This window comes from Rhinolophus sinicus, chromosome 1, assembly GCF_057876585.1.
Source record: "Rhinolophus sinicus isolate RSI-liver-muscle chromosome 1, RSI-T2T, whole genome shotgun sequence".
Taxonomy (NCBI): domain Eukaryota; kingdom Metazoa; phylum Chordata; class Mammalia; order Chiroptera; family Rhinolophidae; genus Rhinolophus; species Rhinolophus sinicus.
The window spans coordinates 105,970,224-105,989,037 of NC_142501.1; the positions used below are offsets into that span (position 1 = coordinate 105,970,224).

The window sequence follows — 18,814 nt, forward strand, 5'->3', positions numbered from 1 at the left end:
TGACTTTCGATCTGAAATGAGTCTCTTGTAGGCAGCATACTCCTATGGAAGGGTTTTATTTTCGTACCCATTCAGCCACCCTATCTTCAGTTTGGCGCATTTAATCCATTTACATTGAAAGTAACGGTTGATAGATATATACTTGTTGGCACTGTATTATTCCCACTTTTAATTTTTTTTCCCTACCTTAAAAGTGTGCCTGTAAAATTTCTTGTAATAGTGGTTGGTGATGAGAAACTCCTTTAGTGCTTTTTTGTTTTTGTTTCAGTTTTTGTTTTTGTTTTGTTTTGGTTTGTTTGTTTTGTTTTGTTTTGTCTGGGAAACCCTTTATTGGGTCTTTGATTCTAAATGACAGCTTTGCTGGGTCCAGGAATCTTGGTTGTGGACCTAGCCTTTCATCACTTGGAATATCTGTAGCCACTCCCTTCTGGCCTGCAGAGCTTCTTTTCAGAAATCAGCTGAGAGTCTTGTGGGGGCTCCCTTTTAGAATACTAATTGCTTTTCTCTTGCTGCATTTAACATTCTTTCTTTGACTTTAAACATTGGCATTTTAATTATGATGTGTCCTGGTGTTGTCCTCTTCAGGCTCATGTTGTTTGGGACTCTGCACTTCCTGGGTTCCTATGTCTATTTCCTTCACCAATTATCTTGGTTATTTCAGTCATTATTCCTTCAAATAGGTTTTCAATTCCTTCCATTCTCTCTTCTCCTCCTGGTACCTCTCGGATGTGAATGTTAATGAGCTGGATGTTGTCCATGAGGCCCCTTGACTATGCTCACTTTTGGATTTTTTTTTTCTTTCTTTTTTTTTCTTTCTGCTGTTCTGATGAACTGTTTTCTGTTACCTTATGTCTAAATGACTGATGAAGTACTTCTGCTTCATCTAATCTACTATTGATTCCCTCTCAGGTATTCTTCATTTCAGTTACTGTAGCTTCATTTCTGACTAATTCTTTTTTATGTTTTCGATCTCCATTTTAATGTCTCTATCTCTTTGTTGTTGTTCTCCCTGAGATCATTGAGCATCCTTATAAACCGTGCTTTGAACTCTGCATCTGGTAGATTGTCTCCATCTTGTTCAGGTTTTTTCTGGAGGTTGTACCCTTCTTTCATTTGACACATGTTTCTTTAACTCCCAAATTTTGGCTGACTCCCCATATTTGTTTCCATGTATAAGGTTGGGCGGCTATGTCTCCCAGTCCTACTAGAGTGGCCTTATCTATTAGGTGTCCTGTGGGGCTCAGTGGCGCATTCTCCGTTTTCACTAGAGCCGGATGCTGGAAGGAGGTCCTCTGTGTGGACTGCGTGTGCTCTCCTGTTGTAATTCAGCCCTGGTGGTTGTTTGCATGTCAAAGGGAGGGATTGACCCTAGGACTGATGGGTTGTGAGGACTGGCTGTGACCATAGTGGAGGAGCTGTTGTGCAGGGGTGACCCCACAGAGCAGGATTTGCTTCAGCAGGGCTCTGGTGCCTACACAGGGCGCCCTTTCGGTGTGTCTTTTTGTCGGCAACTTGGAGATGCTGCCGCTCAATCTGACTATCCTGCCCTGAGGACGTCTGGGAGGGGCCCCACCACAGTCCAAGTTCAGCGGCAGCCTCGCCCTGCCTGGGGCCACCTGGCTTGTGCCACAGAGCAGTCTGCAGATGGCCACCGCATGCTCTGCGTATGGATGGGCTTTGAGAATTCAAGTTGTGAACAGAGGCCAGGTGCCGCAGCTGCTTCAGAAGTAAAGGATATGCTGAATGCAGATGCTGCTTGTTTGGGTTCGTGAAACTTTGAGAGATTTGACGAATGTCAGTAGCATGAAAAAGACATGTCATTTTTGTGGAAAGACACTGCTTGGGGCTTCGGTGGGCCTGCATGGTGGGTGGTGTGGGGTCTTAGGGAATCACCAGGGAAGGACTGCACAGTGTTATTCAGGTTGAGGAGACTCAGATGTGTCGGCCACCCAGATCTGCATGCAGAAGGGTGAAGGATCAGGAAAGAAACTAAGGATTCTCCCAGTACCTCTGTCTCAGACAAAGCTGCCCCTCCAGCCTTCGCTTTGAGGCCAGACAACCCCTTATGGCCCTGGCATCTTTTGAGCTGCTGCTCCAGGCTGGAGCTCAGAACAAGTGAGCCCGTCAGTGAGTAAGTCTCTGCCCAAGCCCTGTAAGAGGATGGCCTGGGACTCTAGTCATCCTCCTCACCCAACCACAATGTCCACTGGTTTTCACGGCCAGAAGTAATGGGGACATCTCTCTTTGATACTGGAACCATGGGCTAGGGAGCATAGTGTGGGGTGGGACCCTTCGCTCTTTCAGCACATGTTCGTCATAACCAACATATCCCTCCTGATGTTTTTAACAGTCACATGGGGCAGTGGGACCAGCCTGTTCCATTTTGTTGCCTCTCCTACCAGTCTCGAGGTAATTTTTTCTACATATCCTTAGAGGTAGAACTTTGGTTCCGCTGTATTTCAGGTCATTCTCAGTGGTGACAGTTCTGTAGTTTCATTGTAGTTTCAATGTGGTCATGAGAGGAGGCAAGCACAACATTTACCTACTCTTCCATGTGGACCACAAATCCCCAATTTTTTTGTTGGGGGTATATTGGGGGACAGTGTATTTTTCTAGGACCCATCAGCTACGTGTCAATTAGTTGCCTTCCAATCTTGTTGTGGGAGGTGCAGCCCATCTCCAAGTGAAGTCATCATTCTCAATCTCGTTGTGGAGGGCGCAGCTACTGGTGCATGTGGGACTCGAACCAGCAACTTGGAGTTATGAGCGTTGCACTCTAACTGCTAAGCCAACCGGGCATCCACCCGTGGCTCAGCTCCATGCTGAAATCATTGTTTCTCACTTGTTCATGTGGGAATCGAACTGGTGACCTTGGTGTCACGAGCACCGCTCTCCAACCACTGAATCCCCAAATTTTCAATTATCAATTCCTCAATGGATTTCTCTTTAAAAAAGTAAGGTCACAACTTCCGACACTCCCATTCACGGAAGGCTCCTTATCAACCTATTGTCACGTCATTTGTATGAAAAGTACACTACCACAATGTCACTAAGGTATACGAAGTCCAGACAGTTTTTAAGTTTCTTCAGCCACAGGCAGACCCATGAACATAATCTTCTCTTTCCCTGGATAGGCATGTCTGTCTAAAGCACTTGCACAGACCTGGCCACTGTGCCTGAAAGACACCAGCTGGTAGGTGCATCCACCTCAGCAGTCCACCTCAGGGTTCACAGTACAATCTTCTGACTGGAAATCCTAGGCAGCCTCTCCTACAGGGCACAGGAGGATGGCAGGCGAATGTCGTTCTGCTTAGGAAACAGTGGTATGGGTTTCACTATCTATCAGGAAATCGTCATCCTGGATGACACATCAATCTTTCCTGAGACCAGATTGTTACATCTTCGAAAGTCTGATAATGCAAGTGAATGAAAATCTTAGTTGCTAAACTTGCAATGCTAGGAGCATTATGTGACTATGGAAGGCCCCGCTTGAACAGCCGTGTCTACTTTCTCACTGCCATCTCTTTTCTTTTTGAAAATCCAACAAAGAGAAATGTACTTTTCAGGAAACACGTGCATAATGAACTCGCATTCATTCTTGATGAAGGAAACAAATTAGACTACGATAAGGAATTCATTTTCCAAGTCTCACTGAAGAGTTTAGATTATAAGAGAAACTCAGCATTCTAGATGAAGTCATTACTCAGATTTCTGGACTCAAACAACATCTGTAGTGCAGTGTGAACGGAAGCACTAGTGACAATAGCCAAAAGCTGGGAAATCCCAGATGTTGGAGAAATGAATGGAGAAACACATTGTCGTATACATCAAATACTGTTTTTAGACTATCACAATCTCTTTCTACTAAAATCTTACTACAGAATTCATTAATTTTATGAACTCAGACGCTTACCCCTGTAAAGACGATTTACATTACTGTCAACAAGGACTGTCAATATGACAGTTTTCTGATTGTGCAAAATAGTCTTAGGTGCTACTACTACCGAAGTGAACATTCCCTTAGTATGACAGAAACCAGGAGATTGACTTACTGAACTTATACGTAAGAGGAGTCTCTGAAGCTGTTTAACTATGCCGGCTTCCTTTGCGGTTGTCACTTGGAAATCCATATTTTCATTTTCTAGCCTAAAATGTACATTTGGAAATAATTATTTTCACACATTGATTAAAAACATACCACATAATCTCTGGACAAACATCTGAAGTTCCAATTGTGTAAAATCTTACAATTTGAAAAGCACGTGATTGAGCAAGTGTGCAATTTTTGTAGTGTTCTGTGGATAATGTGTAAGATTTAGAGATAATAATATACACCAATTATGCTCTTCAAAGTAGCTCAAAGCTAAAATTTTAACCAACGTAAACACTCATGAATTTATTATTATAACTGATGTAATTCTCATGCTCTACTACACGTCCACTTCATAACTATTCAAGTGACTGTCTGTGCTGCTGTAAATCATACTTTGGCACAGGATCTTGCATCTTCTCTGCACGTCTTGAGTCCTCTGCATGTTGATCTCGTGCTTCTTGGAACTACAATACAGAAGAAATTAGGTTTAACTATTGAAGATCTAGTACAAATCTACCTCTTTGTGTTACTGAAATTTGATTGGCACACAACCACACTCCTTCATCTACATTTGGTTTATGGCTACTTCCCGTTGTAACAGCAGAGCTCAGTTGTGAGAACAGAGACCTTATGGCCTACAAAGTCTAACACGATGTATTCCGAGCACCCCACCAATTCTAATATCAAACACTCACCTTTGGGAACGACCATGGTCATTGCTGTGATAATGAGAGTAAACAGGCTGCTCTGGGGACAGCCAGATATTTATTGGACTAGTTTAGGGGCAATGTCTACCTAGGAGCCACAATGCCTGTGTTTGAATCTCAAGGCCACCAGTTCTTAGCTGTGTGACCTTGAGCAACGTACTGAAAATTTCTGGGTCTCAGTTTCTTCATCTGTAAAATGGAGCTAATAATGGCATTGACCTCACTGGGTGTTGGGAATATTAAATTAGGGAGGACACGTAAAGTAGTTAGAAGAAGACGTGGCACGTAGTAAAATTGAAGGGTTTGAAATTAGCATTATTATTGTCACTGGTTTTAATATTCTGATAAAATGTGAGATTTTGTACAGATGGTATGCCAATGGAAGTGGTCTCTTACACAAGTTACACTGAAATCCTTCTTCATACGATTGGCAACGGCAGCAAATGGGGAGCGTGAGGCCCAGAATATAGCCCCCATCCTTCATGAAAATTTTACCAATACCACTAGCTAGCTGTAATTTTTGTCTGCTTGTAATAATTTGCCAGTTATTTTGTGCTGAGACAAGTAAAGAGTTAACAGGTGCGGGCTTGTGAGCTGGCAGGAGCGAGCTTAATCACTAACTGCTTGGCTCTGAAGGCGCTGGCCGGCACTGCACCTGCAAGCTGACAAGCTCCTTACATCCATCACAGGTGCGAGGAGAACAGTTCCCAGTCAAAGAGCAGCACTGTGCAAGCAGACATCCATCACAGATGGGAACAGGACAGTTCCCGGGAGAAGACAATTGTAATGGCAGCCCCCCTGAAGCTGACAATCATCCTACACGCTGCATGGAAAAATATAAAACCCCAGCACAACTTCTCCTCGGTGCATCTGTCTCCAACGGGCTCTGCCCTGGCAAAACTCCTTTTGCCAGTATTTCTCTTACCCTCTGTCTCAGCAGTTCTCTCTGTCAGACTGTCCTGGCCAGTTCCAGTAGAAAACTCTCTCTCTGCCTGACTTTCAATAAATGCTTTCTCACTTTGCAGAGTCTTGTGAATACTTTCTCATTCTGCGAACGACCATGAGTTACTTCTACACCAATACACTTCGTTCTGGACTGTTCAGTGGGCAAAGACCATGGACTATAATGCAGAAACCACCTCGGGACTGAGCGTACAGTGCACATGACCATGAGAGGCAGGGTAAAGCCACTGACATGGAAAGAATGGACTCTAGTGCTAAATCCAACTTCCCGGATCACTTCATTCGCAGCGAATGTGTATGCTGGGCTGCGTTCCCAAGTGCTCTGAGAAGCAGATGAAAGCAACATGCTCGGGTGAATCAGAAAAGCCGTCCCCAGATCTTCCCAGTTACTCACGTGCTGTCAATCTCTGCACATCCCAGTGCGACTGAGGAGTGAAGAGAGGCCGGTGTCCTGTTCTTTTTTTTACACATGGGAGCACTGAGCGTTTGATTGAATAATTCTCTATTAGATTAAGTGCTTTATTTTCTATTTAACTGTTTAAGATACGTTTTCAATAAAAGATTAACTATATCCATGTCTCCAAGAGGAAAGTATCGGTGTGGTTTAGAATATTTGATTTTATCCTATCTACTGTTCAGCGGATATTTTCAATTTATACAAGGATAGGAGCCATGATATCAAATACTATTTCCCGTTAGACAAATTCATACTGTAAAAGACAAGATATCGCTCATGAAGAAAATTTTAACAATGTAAAATTCAGGGCTAGATTGCTCTGCACAGACTGGCTGACAAGTGCTGAGGAGAAGAAGCTCAGTGAGAGTTCGAGCAGCCACAGGAAGCTTCACGGAGAGGAGAGCGTGGGAGCCGGGCGTCCCGGGGCAGGGGAATAAAACATAGGCTCCCACCGTCACTTGCAAACTGATGTTCACAGCAGAATTATTAATAGCCAAAAAGTGGAAACAACACAACGTTCCATCAACTGATGAACGGATACGTATTTTATCCACAAAGTGAAGTAACGTTGGGCAATAAGTAGAAATAACATATTGACATGGGTTATAACAGGGTTGGGCCCTGGAAACGTGATATTAAGTGAAAGAAGCGAGACATAGAGGAACTCAGATTGTGTGATTTACATGAAATATCGGAATAGGCAAATCTTTAAATACAGAAAGTAGATTGGTGGTTGTCTGGGGCCACGGGACATGGGAAGCTGGGGGTGACAGCTCAGTGATGCGGGGCTTCTTTTGGGGGTGATGGAAATGTTCTATAATTGACTGTGGTGATAGTTGCACGACTCTCTGAATCTCTGCACGAGATTCTGAATCGTACATTTTAAATGGGCGAATTATGTAATATGTGAATTACGGCCTGATAAAGTCAGTTTTTTTGTTGTTTTTTTAATCCAATAGTGGATGTAGATCTCGTCTATTGTGGGTGTGCAGGCCTCAATGATCTACACATTCCCATACTTTTACAATATTTTAAAATGGAAAGAAAATTAAGGAAATGCTGACTTTGTTGGTTTGTATCATGACCTTTCTGTACAAGTTAGCCTGATATCCATGAAATATATACAGATTCTATAACCATTCACAAATGTGGCAATAATAAGATAATTTTCCGTATTGTTCTATTAAACATTGTCCTCTGATTGTAAATGGCTGCCTCATCATGGTAATGGAAGTATCACTACAAAATACTGTTTGGTAGAAAAAAAAAGTCTGTCGACTTCTATGAGGAATGCTGCATATTTCTCAACTTTCTCAAGTATATACATTATAAGAAAAAATATACAATAATAATAAACTAATACAAATAAATAAAATAATACACAAAGCAGAATGAAAGCCAGAGTTTAAGGAGTAAGTGCATTATAAAGACCATAAAACTATAATAAATTAATTGCAATGAAAATACAAAAGACGCCGCCGTTGAAAATCAGGATCCTAAAACACTTTATATATTTAATCAGCTAGAGCTTAACTGTTGACATGTTAGGTTTCATACATACCTGTCTTCTCATTTGTTCTGATGTCGTCATTAGATCCTGTCTCTCAGCTTCTGGATTCATGCGATCATGTGCTATAACTTCCAGTGAAGGCTCTGGCAGAGATTGTTCGTTTAGGTTGTCAGCTAGCTCTTGTTGCAGTTGTGTCCCAACCACCTAGGAAGATGTTTCTGTTACTGATTTTATATTCACGTGATACTAAATTACGTTGATAAGCTGTAAGTCTAACGTGTTAATATAACACATAACGTGAAAGAGATCACCGCACGCATCAATGCACCTTCTTTTCCTCTCACGGACAGTCTGCTGTTTACTGAATCCGCGAGGAGACACAGAAGGTGTTATCCCCAATCACCGTTAGGTTATTTGAACAACCGATTCAGCCCCACTGCCGTGCTCCCCTGATGAGTCTGCAGAGCTTTACAGTCTACTGACGTCTCGAAGGGAAATGGGTGCGTCGGTGGCACTCGTGGTAGCACATTCTACATTGTGGAAAGTGTGCCCCTTTTTTATCTCAGGCTGAGATTGACTTCAGAGGTCCTCACATATGCAGTCCTCTGCTCACATCCTTCCTAGAGATTCCTATGTCTTAGAAGAAAACAACCGCCTTTCGACGGCCTTCAGGGTCCCATGGAACCTGGCCTCGACCTCCCCGCCGGTTACACGTGAATCCTGCCACCCCTCACTCGTCAGAAAATGGAGATCCAATGCCAAATTAATAAACCACAGACAGCTACAATTCTTTCTTTTTGAATTGGACAAACCTATGTCCAAATGATAGTAATTGGGCCTTCTGATCAGAAATATGAATAAATCATTTGAAAAAGCATTCAAAGAAAAAGAAATGTAGCAGTGGGAAGATTAAATCACATATACTTTCGCTAAAACTCAGCACAGTTGTCCCAAATTGTGATTTAATGAAAATGTATCTTCCTGTAAAGAGTTGAGCGATCATAAGAGTACATTATTTGAAAAGGAAATATTTCCATATGTAAATCAAATTGACATGACTATCAACCAGATTATAACAACTTAAATGTATAGGATGCTACTGAAGGAAAGAAGCAATATATTGAGGGACAGCGTCTACACTTTGGGTCATCTGGGAAATCTAGGATTAACTGTCTAGGTGATGCACTGAATGGAACCTGAATCTCCAAAAACTTTGGAGACAGGAGCCTATCTATTGATCTGCTTCACAATGGTATTAGACTGTGGTGACAGAAATATTCAATTATTATTTTACCAGGACAAGACTAAATTGATAATATCAATCTATATGTATTAACAAATTCTGCTTTGGAATTTTAAGGGCAACACAATGTCTTTCCTCAAAGTGAAGCACCTCGCAGGTCTAATTTTTATTTGCTGGATACAATGTATGCTTTTAAGCTGCGACAGCAAATACCTTTGTAGCATACATAGTTTTAATATTCAACGACATTCAACATTTCCCCATCGTCAAAGATCTGAACATTGCCTTTTCTTGCAGGAAATTTGAAAACTATGTATCTCTGTGGACACTTACTTCTCTTCCTGCTTCAGGGTTTCCGAGCCGATGCAGCCTTGCAATGACGTCAGTGCAGCGACTGATTACCTCCTTATTGCGCTCCTCCAACGCACGGTCTAGTTTCTCAGACTGAGTTTGACATAATTTTACTATATCCTGAAGCTGGTTTTGGATAGTCATTGCTCTCTTGTCATTCATAGCTTCTCTAAGAACATCTCTTATGTGGTGGAACTCAGTTTCTAGGCTACTGAATTTACTTTCAATGTTAGAAAGTCGTTGAGAAAGAATCTCGTTGTTATGTTTGAGGTGAGACATATCGAAATTCAGTTTGTCCCGTAAACCAAACAGTTCCTTTCTTGCTCTCTGGAGAAAAAGCTGTATGTATCTTTCGGATTCTTGACGCTGCTCAAAAGCTTGGATAGCAGTAGCCAGTTCAGAACGGTAGGATTCAACTTTTGTTTCCAGTCTTTCTCTGTTTTGTTTTTCACTCCTCAGTTCGAAGGTTAGTCTTTTATTCTCAGCTGTCAGAACATTCAGCTGTCGATGATATTCAAACATTGTTTCCCTTAGCGTTTCCTCATTTAGTTTTATTGTGTCTTGAAGATGGTCAGTCTTTCCTTTTACAACTGCCATGTCCTCAAAATACTTTTTTTCCATTTCCTGATGCTTATTTTTAGCTGTGTCTAGTTCCAGTCTTAATATGGCAATTTCACGCATCAGATCTTTTTGTTTTTCATGACTCTCAGAAACCTAAGTAAAAGAAAAAAGACTTGTAGCTAGCTCTCAATGAAATGACATATCGTGATAGCCTCTCAAATTACAGAAGAACCTATATGTTTGTACAATGAAAAGCTTGCAATAAATGGATATCCCACTGATTGCAATAAATGGGTATCCCAAATCTCCAACTTTATACAAGCATAAATTTCCCAACGTTCAAAAATTTAATATAAGATGCTGAATCCATGAAAGTGAAAAACAGAATTTTCAAATCCAAAGAGAATTTTAAGAGTCTCAGATTTGGAAAAGATACACAATGAGAAGGCATAAATGGTTAAGAAATCGACACGCACTTTAAAATAGAGTTTACAGTTTGAGAATATAGTAAATCCACAGTAAAAGTAGAAACTCTGCATATGTTCGGATACATTAAATTTCCTAAAGTTCTTTTTTCTGAGACTATTCCATAGATATTCTAATTTCCCAATATTTTCATAGTCAGTTATGAAAATTACATCTCGTAATGACTGATAAATCCAGGCATTACACTAAGTTGTTATATACATGGATGAACTCAGTATCTGTCACAATCTGACACAGAGAGATGGAAAAGATCAGCACGTTCAGGATTTTCCCCAGGACTTCAGACTCTACAACACTGTTCTCGCACCAAACCCAGTGTTTCCCCTCGTGTTAATACATAAATTGAAGGGGTCTTAGAAATTCACGAGCTTATTTGCTGCTCAGTAACTTTGATTTCCTCTTCATAATGTTTAAAGTAGTTATAAATATGACATAGGGGGAAACATACTGACCTATTAGACTGGGAATAAAATTCTCATCAGTAAATTATCATGGGATATATCCTGGCATATCATCTGCTTCGGAAGTTCATTGTACTGAAATAGGATGCTACTGGGAGCAAATTGTGACTTTTCTCAGAAGGAGGAGAATGAATGCAAAATATGGTCTCCGGCCTGGGTACACATTAGCATCAGTGGAAGTGAAAACTAATCTCTGTATTAATACAGCAAGGGGATAAAATCACTGCCGAACACTGGAACACCTATTGATAATAGCAATAGTTTTGAGATTACAGAAAGCTCGTAGATTCTTACAAAAATTATTGAAAGCCTTCTGTATGGCTGAGACCACTGTGAATGTCACTACTTTCTGTTGGACATAAATGGATTTGAATCAAGAACATCATTTACTGCAACGGACCAAAAATGTCCCTGCACATAGAACACACACACACACACACACACACACACACACACAACACTCTCTCACACACAAATGCACTCTTATACACATGTACACACACACATTCTTATACACCCACACACTCTCACACACACACACAAACATTCTTATACACACACATACAGACACACACACACAACACTCTCTCACACACAAATGCACTCTTATACACACGCACACACACACATTCTTATACACCCACACACTCTCACACACACACAAACATTCTTATACACACAGACACACACACATAGACCCACAAACACACACATACATATGCTTTTAAAATCGTGAAGATTTCCCATATGTACTGTGTTGGTTCTAAAAAACATATACGCACACAAATACACATGTGTTTGAAAATGACTAAACAAAATATCTCAGAATTATTTTCTTAACATCTATTTCTTTCTCCTTTTGTTTGCAAAAGTTGTTAGTCAGAATTGCGTCTTGCAACATTCTGTCATTCTGCTCTCGAGAACGTCTCCTCTGAGTGTCATTTTGCTCCAGTGCCACCTAGCGAATCCAGTATGAACCAAGTAAAATTAGAATATAATTAAAATTTAATTGTTAAACTTCTTAATCGATGTTTACTTACTCCCAAATTCATGGACTACAACTAGGAAGTGGCAGATAAAGTGCCTCAGTCGAAAGTGAGAGAAAAAACATGAGCCTGCCAATCTAATTCTGTCCCTCTTTGAACTAAACAATTCGTTAGATGTTAAATCCACCCAAAAATGAATTAGTAGATGATTGTTAATGTTACAGAGGCTTCCTCCCTTAAAATATTTCACCCCACTGTATCTTTATTAGTGAGTACCTACAGGGAACCTAACAACTTTTTTAAAGCTTAATACCTGGAGAAGAGGCAAACTTTAAGTTATTAGGAGCCAAAATCATTCACATGAAACAGAAAGAGAAGCAAATTCATAAACAATAATTCAAAGTATATACTGTGAATGGGTTATGCATTCATAGAGTTACCTGTTGCATCCTGTTCCAATTGATTCTAATACCCACTGAGGTGAGCAGATAGCAACAATGAGTAACCCTGACTCATTTCCTACACCAAAATGAAAGGAACTCGAAAGTGAATGCTTGTACCCTAACCCAGAAGGTCTCATCGTGCAGGGTGTGATTCTCTTAATAGGCAGGTGAGTTGATCTCATGACCCCGTCCTCTCCCTCAATGTAGACTCGGAAGTCAATGACACAGAGGTCCCAAGGCAGAGTCCATCTCTAACCCCGGCCTTAGTGAGTAGCCATACAAAACTCCAAATTTTGAACCACTGAGAATGATGACTCCTTTCACATGAGTCCGACTCGGTGGTCAGCATTTGTACAGTGTCCATAACTTCAACTGTTTAATCGTCTGATTCAAGGGTCGATGGTACCTTCTTTATCAGGTAAGAAAGTTATAACAATGAAGAGGCAAACAATATTCAGGACTTTTGTTTTGTGTTTTGCTTTTTGCCTCAATTCCAGGAATCAAATTGATTTACAAGTAGCTATAGATTCTAACAATATTTCAAGTTTCGTAAGCAGTGCAAATGTGATGAAAATAATATTCCATTATGACCTCTTGACTCTGAAAAGGCTACCTTGAAAGTGAACTTCAATGGACTATGTTACACTATTGATGCATAAAAATGACATTATACTAGAAATTTAAAAGAAAATTTTCACGTACATGACAGTGGTTATTTTCACGTCCATCAAGCCTCACTTGTTCTTTCTCTGATTCCGTGCTTAAGTGTATCTCTGTGGAGAAATCTATATATTAGTTAAAATGAACTACTCAGGACACTGTGATACAAACTGTAGTCTCTATAAAAACAGAAAATAACATGGTATCAATTGAGAGTTAAGCTTAGTCTTTCACTGAACACTGACTGAAAAATACTTCCGATTATCTAAAACCGCAACAAACTATTTGGGAAATCACTGATGTCAAAAAGTTGAAGGCATACAAACATGGCAAAATCCACTCACGAATTCATTCACCCAACTTCAACGAAAAAGCAGTCAGACACAAAACACATTTTATAAATACGGGAAGACAGATCAAGTCGCAGTGTACTCTGTTCTCTACCCCCTCAGAGTACCTTTTCCACAACACCCTAAGATTCAACTGCAACATCTTTCACGGTTTCCAGAATCTGTGTTACTGTTTATGCCTTTATCGGTGTACACTTTTCCTCATACCTGAAATGCTGTCCTCTACTATTCTGACAAAGTCCCTTTCGTCTTTGAGGATTCAGCACTGGGCTTTAAGGAAGAACAGAGGTAAGAGGGGACAGGCTACGTGTTCACAGCTGCGAAGGAAGTACAATGCAGCATATTCTCAGCGATCCCCTTACGACCGAAAAAGTCACCTCTGAAGTACATAAAGCCATAGAAAATCCAAGCAATACTTCAATATTTGGTTTCAGAAGGTGCTTTTTCAGTAACACCGAATAGAGTTATGACTAATTCTTGGGAATTAATGCAGGGCTATAAAACTAAAGTTAAGAAACCACATTTCATCTCAATAGACAATCTTTCGACCTCTTCCTACGTTTCCCATCTGGTTCAATCATTCTACACATAATCCTGCCGCCCACTCCCCAGTGTCCGCTCAATGTTACTCTGAAGGAAATCATGCTGTCAACGCATTCTGATTCTTATTTACATCAGTGTTGCTGTGGTTACAGCAAGACTGCAAATGTCTTGCTGAAAGGTATTCCGTTTGGACATCTGTTGAATAAATGGGGTGAACATTAAGTAGGTGTTGCCACAAAATGATTTTTGGTAAGTCAGAAAACAATGGTGAAGCTGCACAGAGGTGGCGTAGGGTTGAACTCTTTCTGTTTCTTTATTATGTTCTTTGCTCTCTCTGTTTTCTGGTAGCTGCGATTCACACGAGTCACAGAACCTAGAACATCCTAACAGAAACATACCTCCAATTGGAATCTCAATAATTCTTTCTGTCTTTTTTTTTTTTTTTTTCAATTCTTAATGGTAAAAAAGGATCCTAAGACCCCAAAGTTTTCAAAGATGGTGTGTATCAAATATTCATTCTGATTAATTTCTCCGGGCAGTTTAAATAATCAAACACACCATAAGCTCGTCTGCCCACACACACACACACACACACACACACACACACACACAGAGTCTGCTAATCAGAACATCAAGTCAGCCTAAGATCATTGGTGTAACACACTAAGATGACATAAATTGAAAACATACATTGACATGTTAGCAATTGGGGGTTTCCTTTAGGGAAACGTCAACATTCAAATGAGCATTTTAGAATACTGGAAAAAAGTTCGTGTATGATAATAAAATTCTGGGAACCCCTATTAAATACATGAATTCCAAACTGGGAAATTTAGAGTGTCAAAAAAAAAGGAGAAATGTGTGCTTAGTTAAAAGGCACATTTTTTAAATCTCTTTTTCTTATTCTTGGAAATATCTTTTTGTTTCAAAAAGGGTACCAACAATGACATCTCTATTATTTATGTCAAATCAATCAATTACATTTGAAAAATAATAAAAAAAGGAATGAGGAAGAAGAAGACTGTGAGCATGTAAAAGATAACATCTTTTATCTGAAGAATGGATCAATGGGAAAGCTGAGGATAGAATGCCACAGAATATCTTGACTGCAATACATCAGAAACATTGATACCATCACGCTACAAGTATTTATCATGGTCTTCAATTTGACCTGTAATTGAACAAGCACACAGTTGTGTTAAGAGTTCTGTTGAATGCATAATTCATTTGAAAAGGACAAAGTGTTATGAATCCATCAGCTGGGATATACAATTATAGAATAGCAGTTCATAAAAATATTCACTTCTTTCCAAACCTATGGGGGCTACTAGTGTGCCTACACTTCTTGTATCATCTGCTTTACAGCCATCGAAAAGTTTCTCGATCTGCTCATGCAAAAAGGTGTATCAAACTTCTCCAAGAAACGATGTAGGATGAGTTTTCAATATGAAATATGATATTGAAAGAGGAAAAATTAATTCAACAACACAGAAATATTAGATATCAAAAAACTTCTACATTTCAAAATCGGTGTAACATTTACTGAAAACAAAAATCTTAACCCTTAGGGAATGAAATCTCTAATTTCTTTTTTTTCCAATCTTAGTTTTCCTTTGGTATCTCATGCTAGACTTTAAAGGAGTTTTATGAAACAGCCGTTTTATCAAAGAATTAACTCCTAAAAAACAACAGCCATGTGCTCTATTCAAACTCATCTCGTTGGAATAACAAATACCAGAGTAACCTATGTATCTTGGCTGCCTGAGAATCCTGAGGAGATAAAAGAGTGGCTACAGTTTATCCCATTCCAGCACTTCCTCCTGCTTCCAGGATTCTCTGGAGCAGCAATGATCTCACCTTCTGTTTCAGAGCAAATACACTGAAGCCATCCAAATGAGGTCTCTCACATTGCCTCATCGACTCCAAAATTACCTAGATGAAGCCATTTTCATTCTTTCTGTGGATTATCCCCACAACTTTTTCTTTCCTCTCTGTTTAGTGCTAGTATCTTACAGCTATCACTTCTTTTTCTTCTTTTTCTTGCTTCCCTTTGGTCGTAAACAAGGTCAGAAAAACACACACAAAATAATGCTGTTCCTCGATCCTGTTATGTCTTCAAGTATCCGATGCCTCCTCTTCCAGAATTCTCTAAAGAGAAGTCAGCCCCCTCTCTGCACAGAGCATGGTCTGTGGACCAGCACCTTGGTGCCCCCTCATTCCTTGTGAGACATGCGGATACAAGACCTGCTGCTATCATTTCCCCCGAAATGCAACTGCATTCAGAGTCATGGACTTTCTCATGGACATCTGGTCAGGTTATTGCCGCCCTGAATAGCCCATAACTGATCCTGCTCTCTGCTTCATTCCAATGCTCTTATTTTGCTCTATAGGATACTACCCTATGAAGTAATAGTATTTTATATGGCATTAAGTTATATACATTTACAGCTGGCCACATAGACTTAAGTTGATCGATGGTGGATAAATAGAGTTCTACGTGGCCACGTATCTCAATCCGCAAACTCGTCCCTACGAGAAGAAAAGCTTGGACACATTTTGGTACTGGAAGCTCACTTTCTATTCTTCCCATATTTCAAAAATTCTGCTCTTCCTTTTTCTAAACAATTATTTACTAGCTTATGCTCTGTATACCTGATTCATTTTCCTTCATTGACTCCCCATAATTTCTGCCTTTGTCCTTCTTCAGTCCTCTTTTATTCTTTTCCTTTCTTTATTTCCTGACTCTCGTGACGGAATATCTTGAAATGGAACAAATAATTGAGCTCCTGTGGTTGCACTCCCATTTGAATCTGTAGCCGATAACTGAGCACTATACAACTTTTGTCCTTTTCACTTAATTTTCCTCAGTAGGCGTCTAATAGGTGATGTCCTTTGGCTATTAGACTATATCATATTCATGTTTCAAGTCAACAATCAGGTGAATGACTTTATTCCACAATTCAGGTCTTACCTTCGACTTGTGTAGGAAGGACATATTTTCCTCTTTGATGGTCAGCGAACAGGAAAGAATCAATATACTTCTTTGGACGTCTTCCAGGAATACTCTGTTAAAATTTATATCCATCATGAGTTGTATAATGATGTCTAATCCATCCTAAAAACATATCTGAATTCCCCCCTTTAAAAGGAATTAGACTGAACGATAAGACAAGCATGTCTTATAAACCAAACCATCTAAAAGAAAAGCCTGGAGACGATGTCTAGACCGGCCTCCTCTTTCGTCTTCATTTGGCTCCTGTCTGACTCAAAAGTGCACATGGAACCAGAGCAAAGGCTCTCACAGACACAACACTGCTGTCTACGCTCACTTCACCAAGGAACTAACTTCAAACCCCGAAATCTACTTTGCATTCCCACCAGCATGGTAGGACACTTTGAAAATAAGTATGTGCACAAAAACGTTAAGAAGTGCACTTAATCCAAGTTTTAAATATTTCAACTGACAGAACTGCTTTAGTGCAAAAATAAGATGGCTGACATGATAAGAAACGTTGGTGTACATCACGTTGCGGATAAACAGAACTATTTTGAACTTACTTCATTTTGGTAAACAAGGGCTTGGAAAAAGCAAACTATTATTTGATAAAATGTTTTGATAGGAAAAGTGGTTGAATGAAATGGCAAGGAAGTCAGAAAAATATTCCTTTAAAAACTATCTTTAAATAATAGCCAAAACTTTTCCGTAGTTATGAACTCTTCAGAAATATTACAGTTTAAGTTTCCATTAGGGGAAAAAATAAGAATATATGTTTAGTAACCATCTAAAATGGGCCAGGCACTAATCATGCACATTGTATTCCTCTTCTACACAAAACAACAGATATAAAGATGGTTTCATGATGGTTACCACACTGCCTGCTTCCTGGCCTTTCTCAGACATCAGAGTAAATGACGAGCAGTGCGATCCACTGTTGTCTCTGTCCAGCAGGTTTTGCTTCTAGACGTTCACATGACTGGCTACTTTTCATGCTTCACTTGGCAGCTCTGTCACACTCAGAGAGGACTTTTCTGACCACTTAAATTCAACTCCCACTCCCATTCCTACTGTAACCCCCCCCCCCCTTATTCTCTACCTAACATTCGCCATTTTCTTTATGGGAAGATTGCGTTGTGTACTTGTTTTTCTGGTCCTACCACGACAGCTTAACCCCCTCAACGTCTACACTCAGTGCCAAACTGCCCGGCACACAGTTGGTATCCAATAACAGACATTTGCTTCAAGAAGGCCTCACGCCCCAAACCACTACAGACCTTTGGGACATGGCCAGTCACAGTCTCCTGAACCTTAACACCCCCAAATTAGAAATCCACATGTCCCTTGTAACTTTCCCGTTCTGTTCTTGTCACCACTGCCATTCCTTGTCCTTCAGGCTATGGAAAGTGTCCCGATATTAATAAGTCACTACAAGCCACTGTGATCACTGTGTCTTATATTTCCACAGCACCCTTTACAGTTTACAAAGTGTTTGCACTTTTGCTATCACATCTGTTCATTACACATACCTGAAAGGTAGGTGTGACCACCATCGTATGAATCAGATCACCGACATGGGCAGGTTAAAAAGTTTTCCAAGATCCCATAGTTAGTGGGTGACCAATCCAGGATGCTAACACGTTCCCAGGCTTCAAATAAACTGCTTGTATCGTTAGGCACCAGACGCATATATCAAAATCACTCCCTTCCTATCTCTTTTCACAGCTTTCACCTCAGATTTGCTCATCATTACTTTGTACTTATATTACCACAGGTTGGTTGGCAGAAAGTTACCCAATGCCTGCTCTTTTAACTGAACAAGACTGCGTGGAAGGAGCGAGTAAATGCTTTCACAGACACAATACTGATGTACGTGCACATTAAACCAGCGCTCAGCCAAAGTGCTCTTAGTAGAATCCTGTCTACTTATTACTATGCACCATGTTCTTCCTGCCCTGGAAAAGCTCCTTGCAGATCTACCTGACAATACAAATATAATAAGACT

At 40.2% G+C, this 18,814-nt stretch overlaps 1 protein-coding gene across 15 annotated transcripts in view; it reads right to left on the reverse strand.

The window, feature by feature from the left end:
• Positions 1-18,814, reverse strand: part of LOC148759169 (ankyrin repeat domain-containing protein 26-like) — a 191,172-nt gene that overhangs the window by 10,763 nt on the left and 161,595 nt on the right. For 12 of the 15 annotated variants that reach the window (XR_016018217.1, XR_016018098.1, XR_016018139.1 and 9 more), the window contains 6 exons: positions 16,786-16,879; positions 12,964-13,034; positions 9,307-10,038; positions 7,782-7,934; positions 4,487-4,557; positions 4,053-4,146 (listed from right to left, as the gene is read on the reverse strand). Coding sequence is in view for 11 of the 15 variants with exons in the window: in XM_088789816.1 (XP_088645942.1) it covers positions 4,053-4,146; positions 4,487-4,557; positions 7,782-7,934; positions 9,307-10,038; positions 12,964-13,034; positions 16,786-16,879 (1,215 nt within the window). In the remaining 4 variants the exon portion in view is untranslated. The other 3 variants (XM_088788889.1, XM_088802089.1, XM_088801943.1) reach the window with 3 other exon arrangements.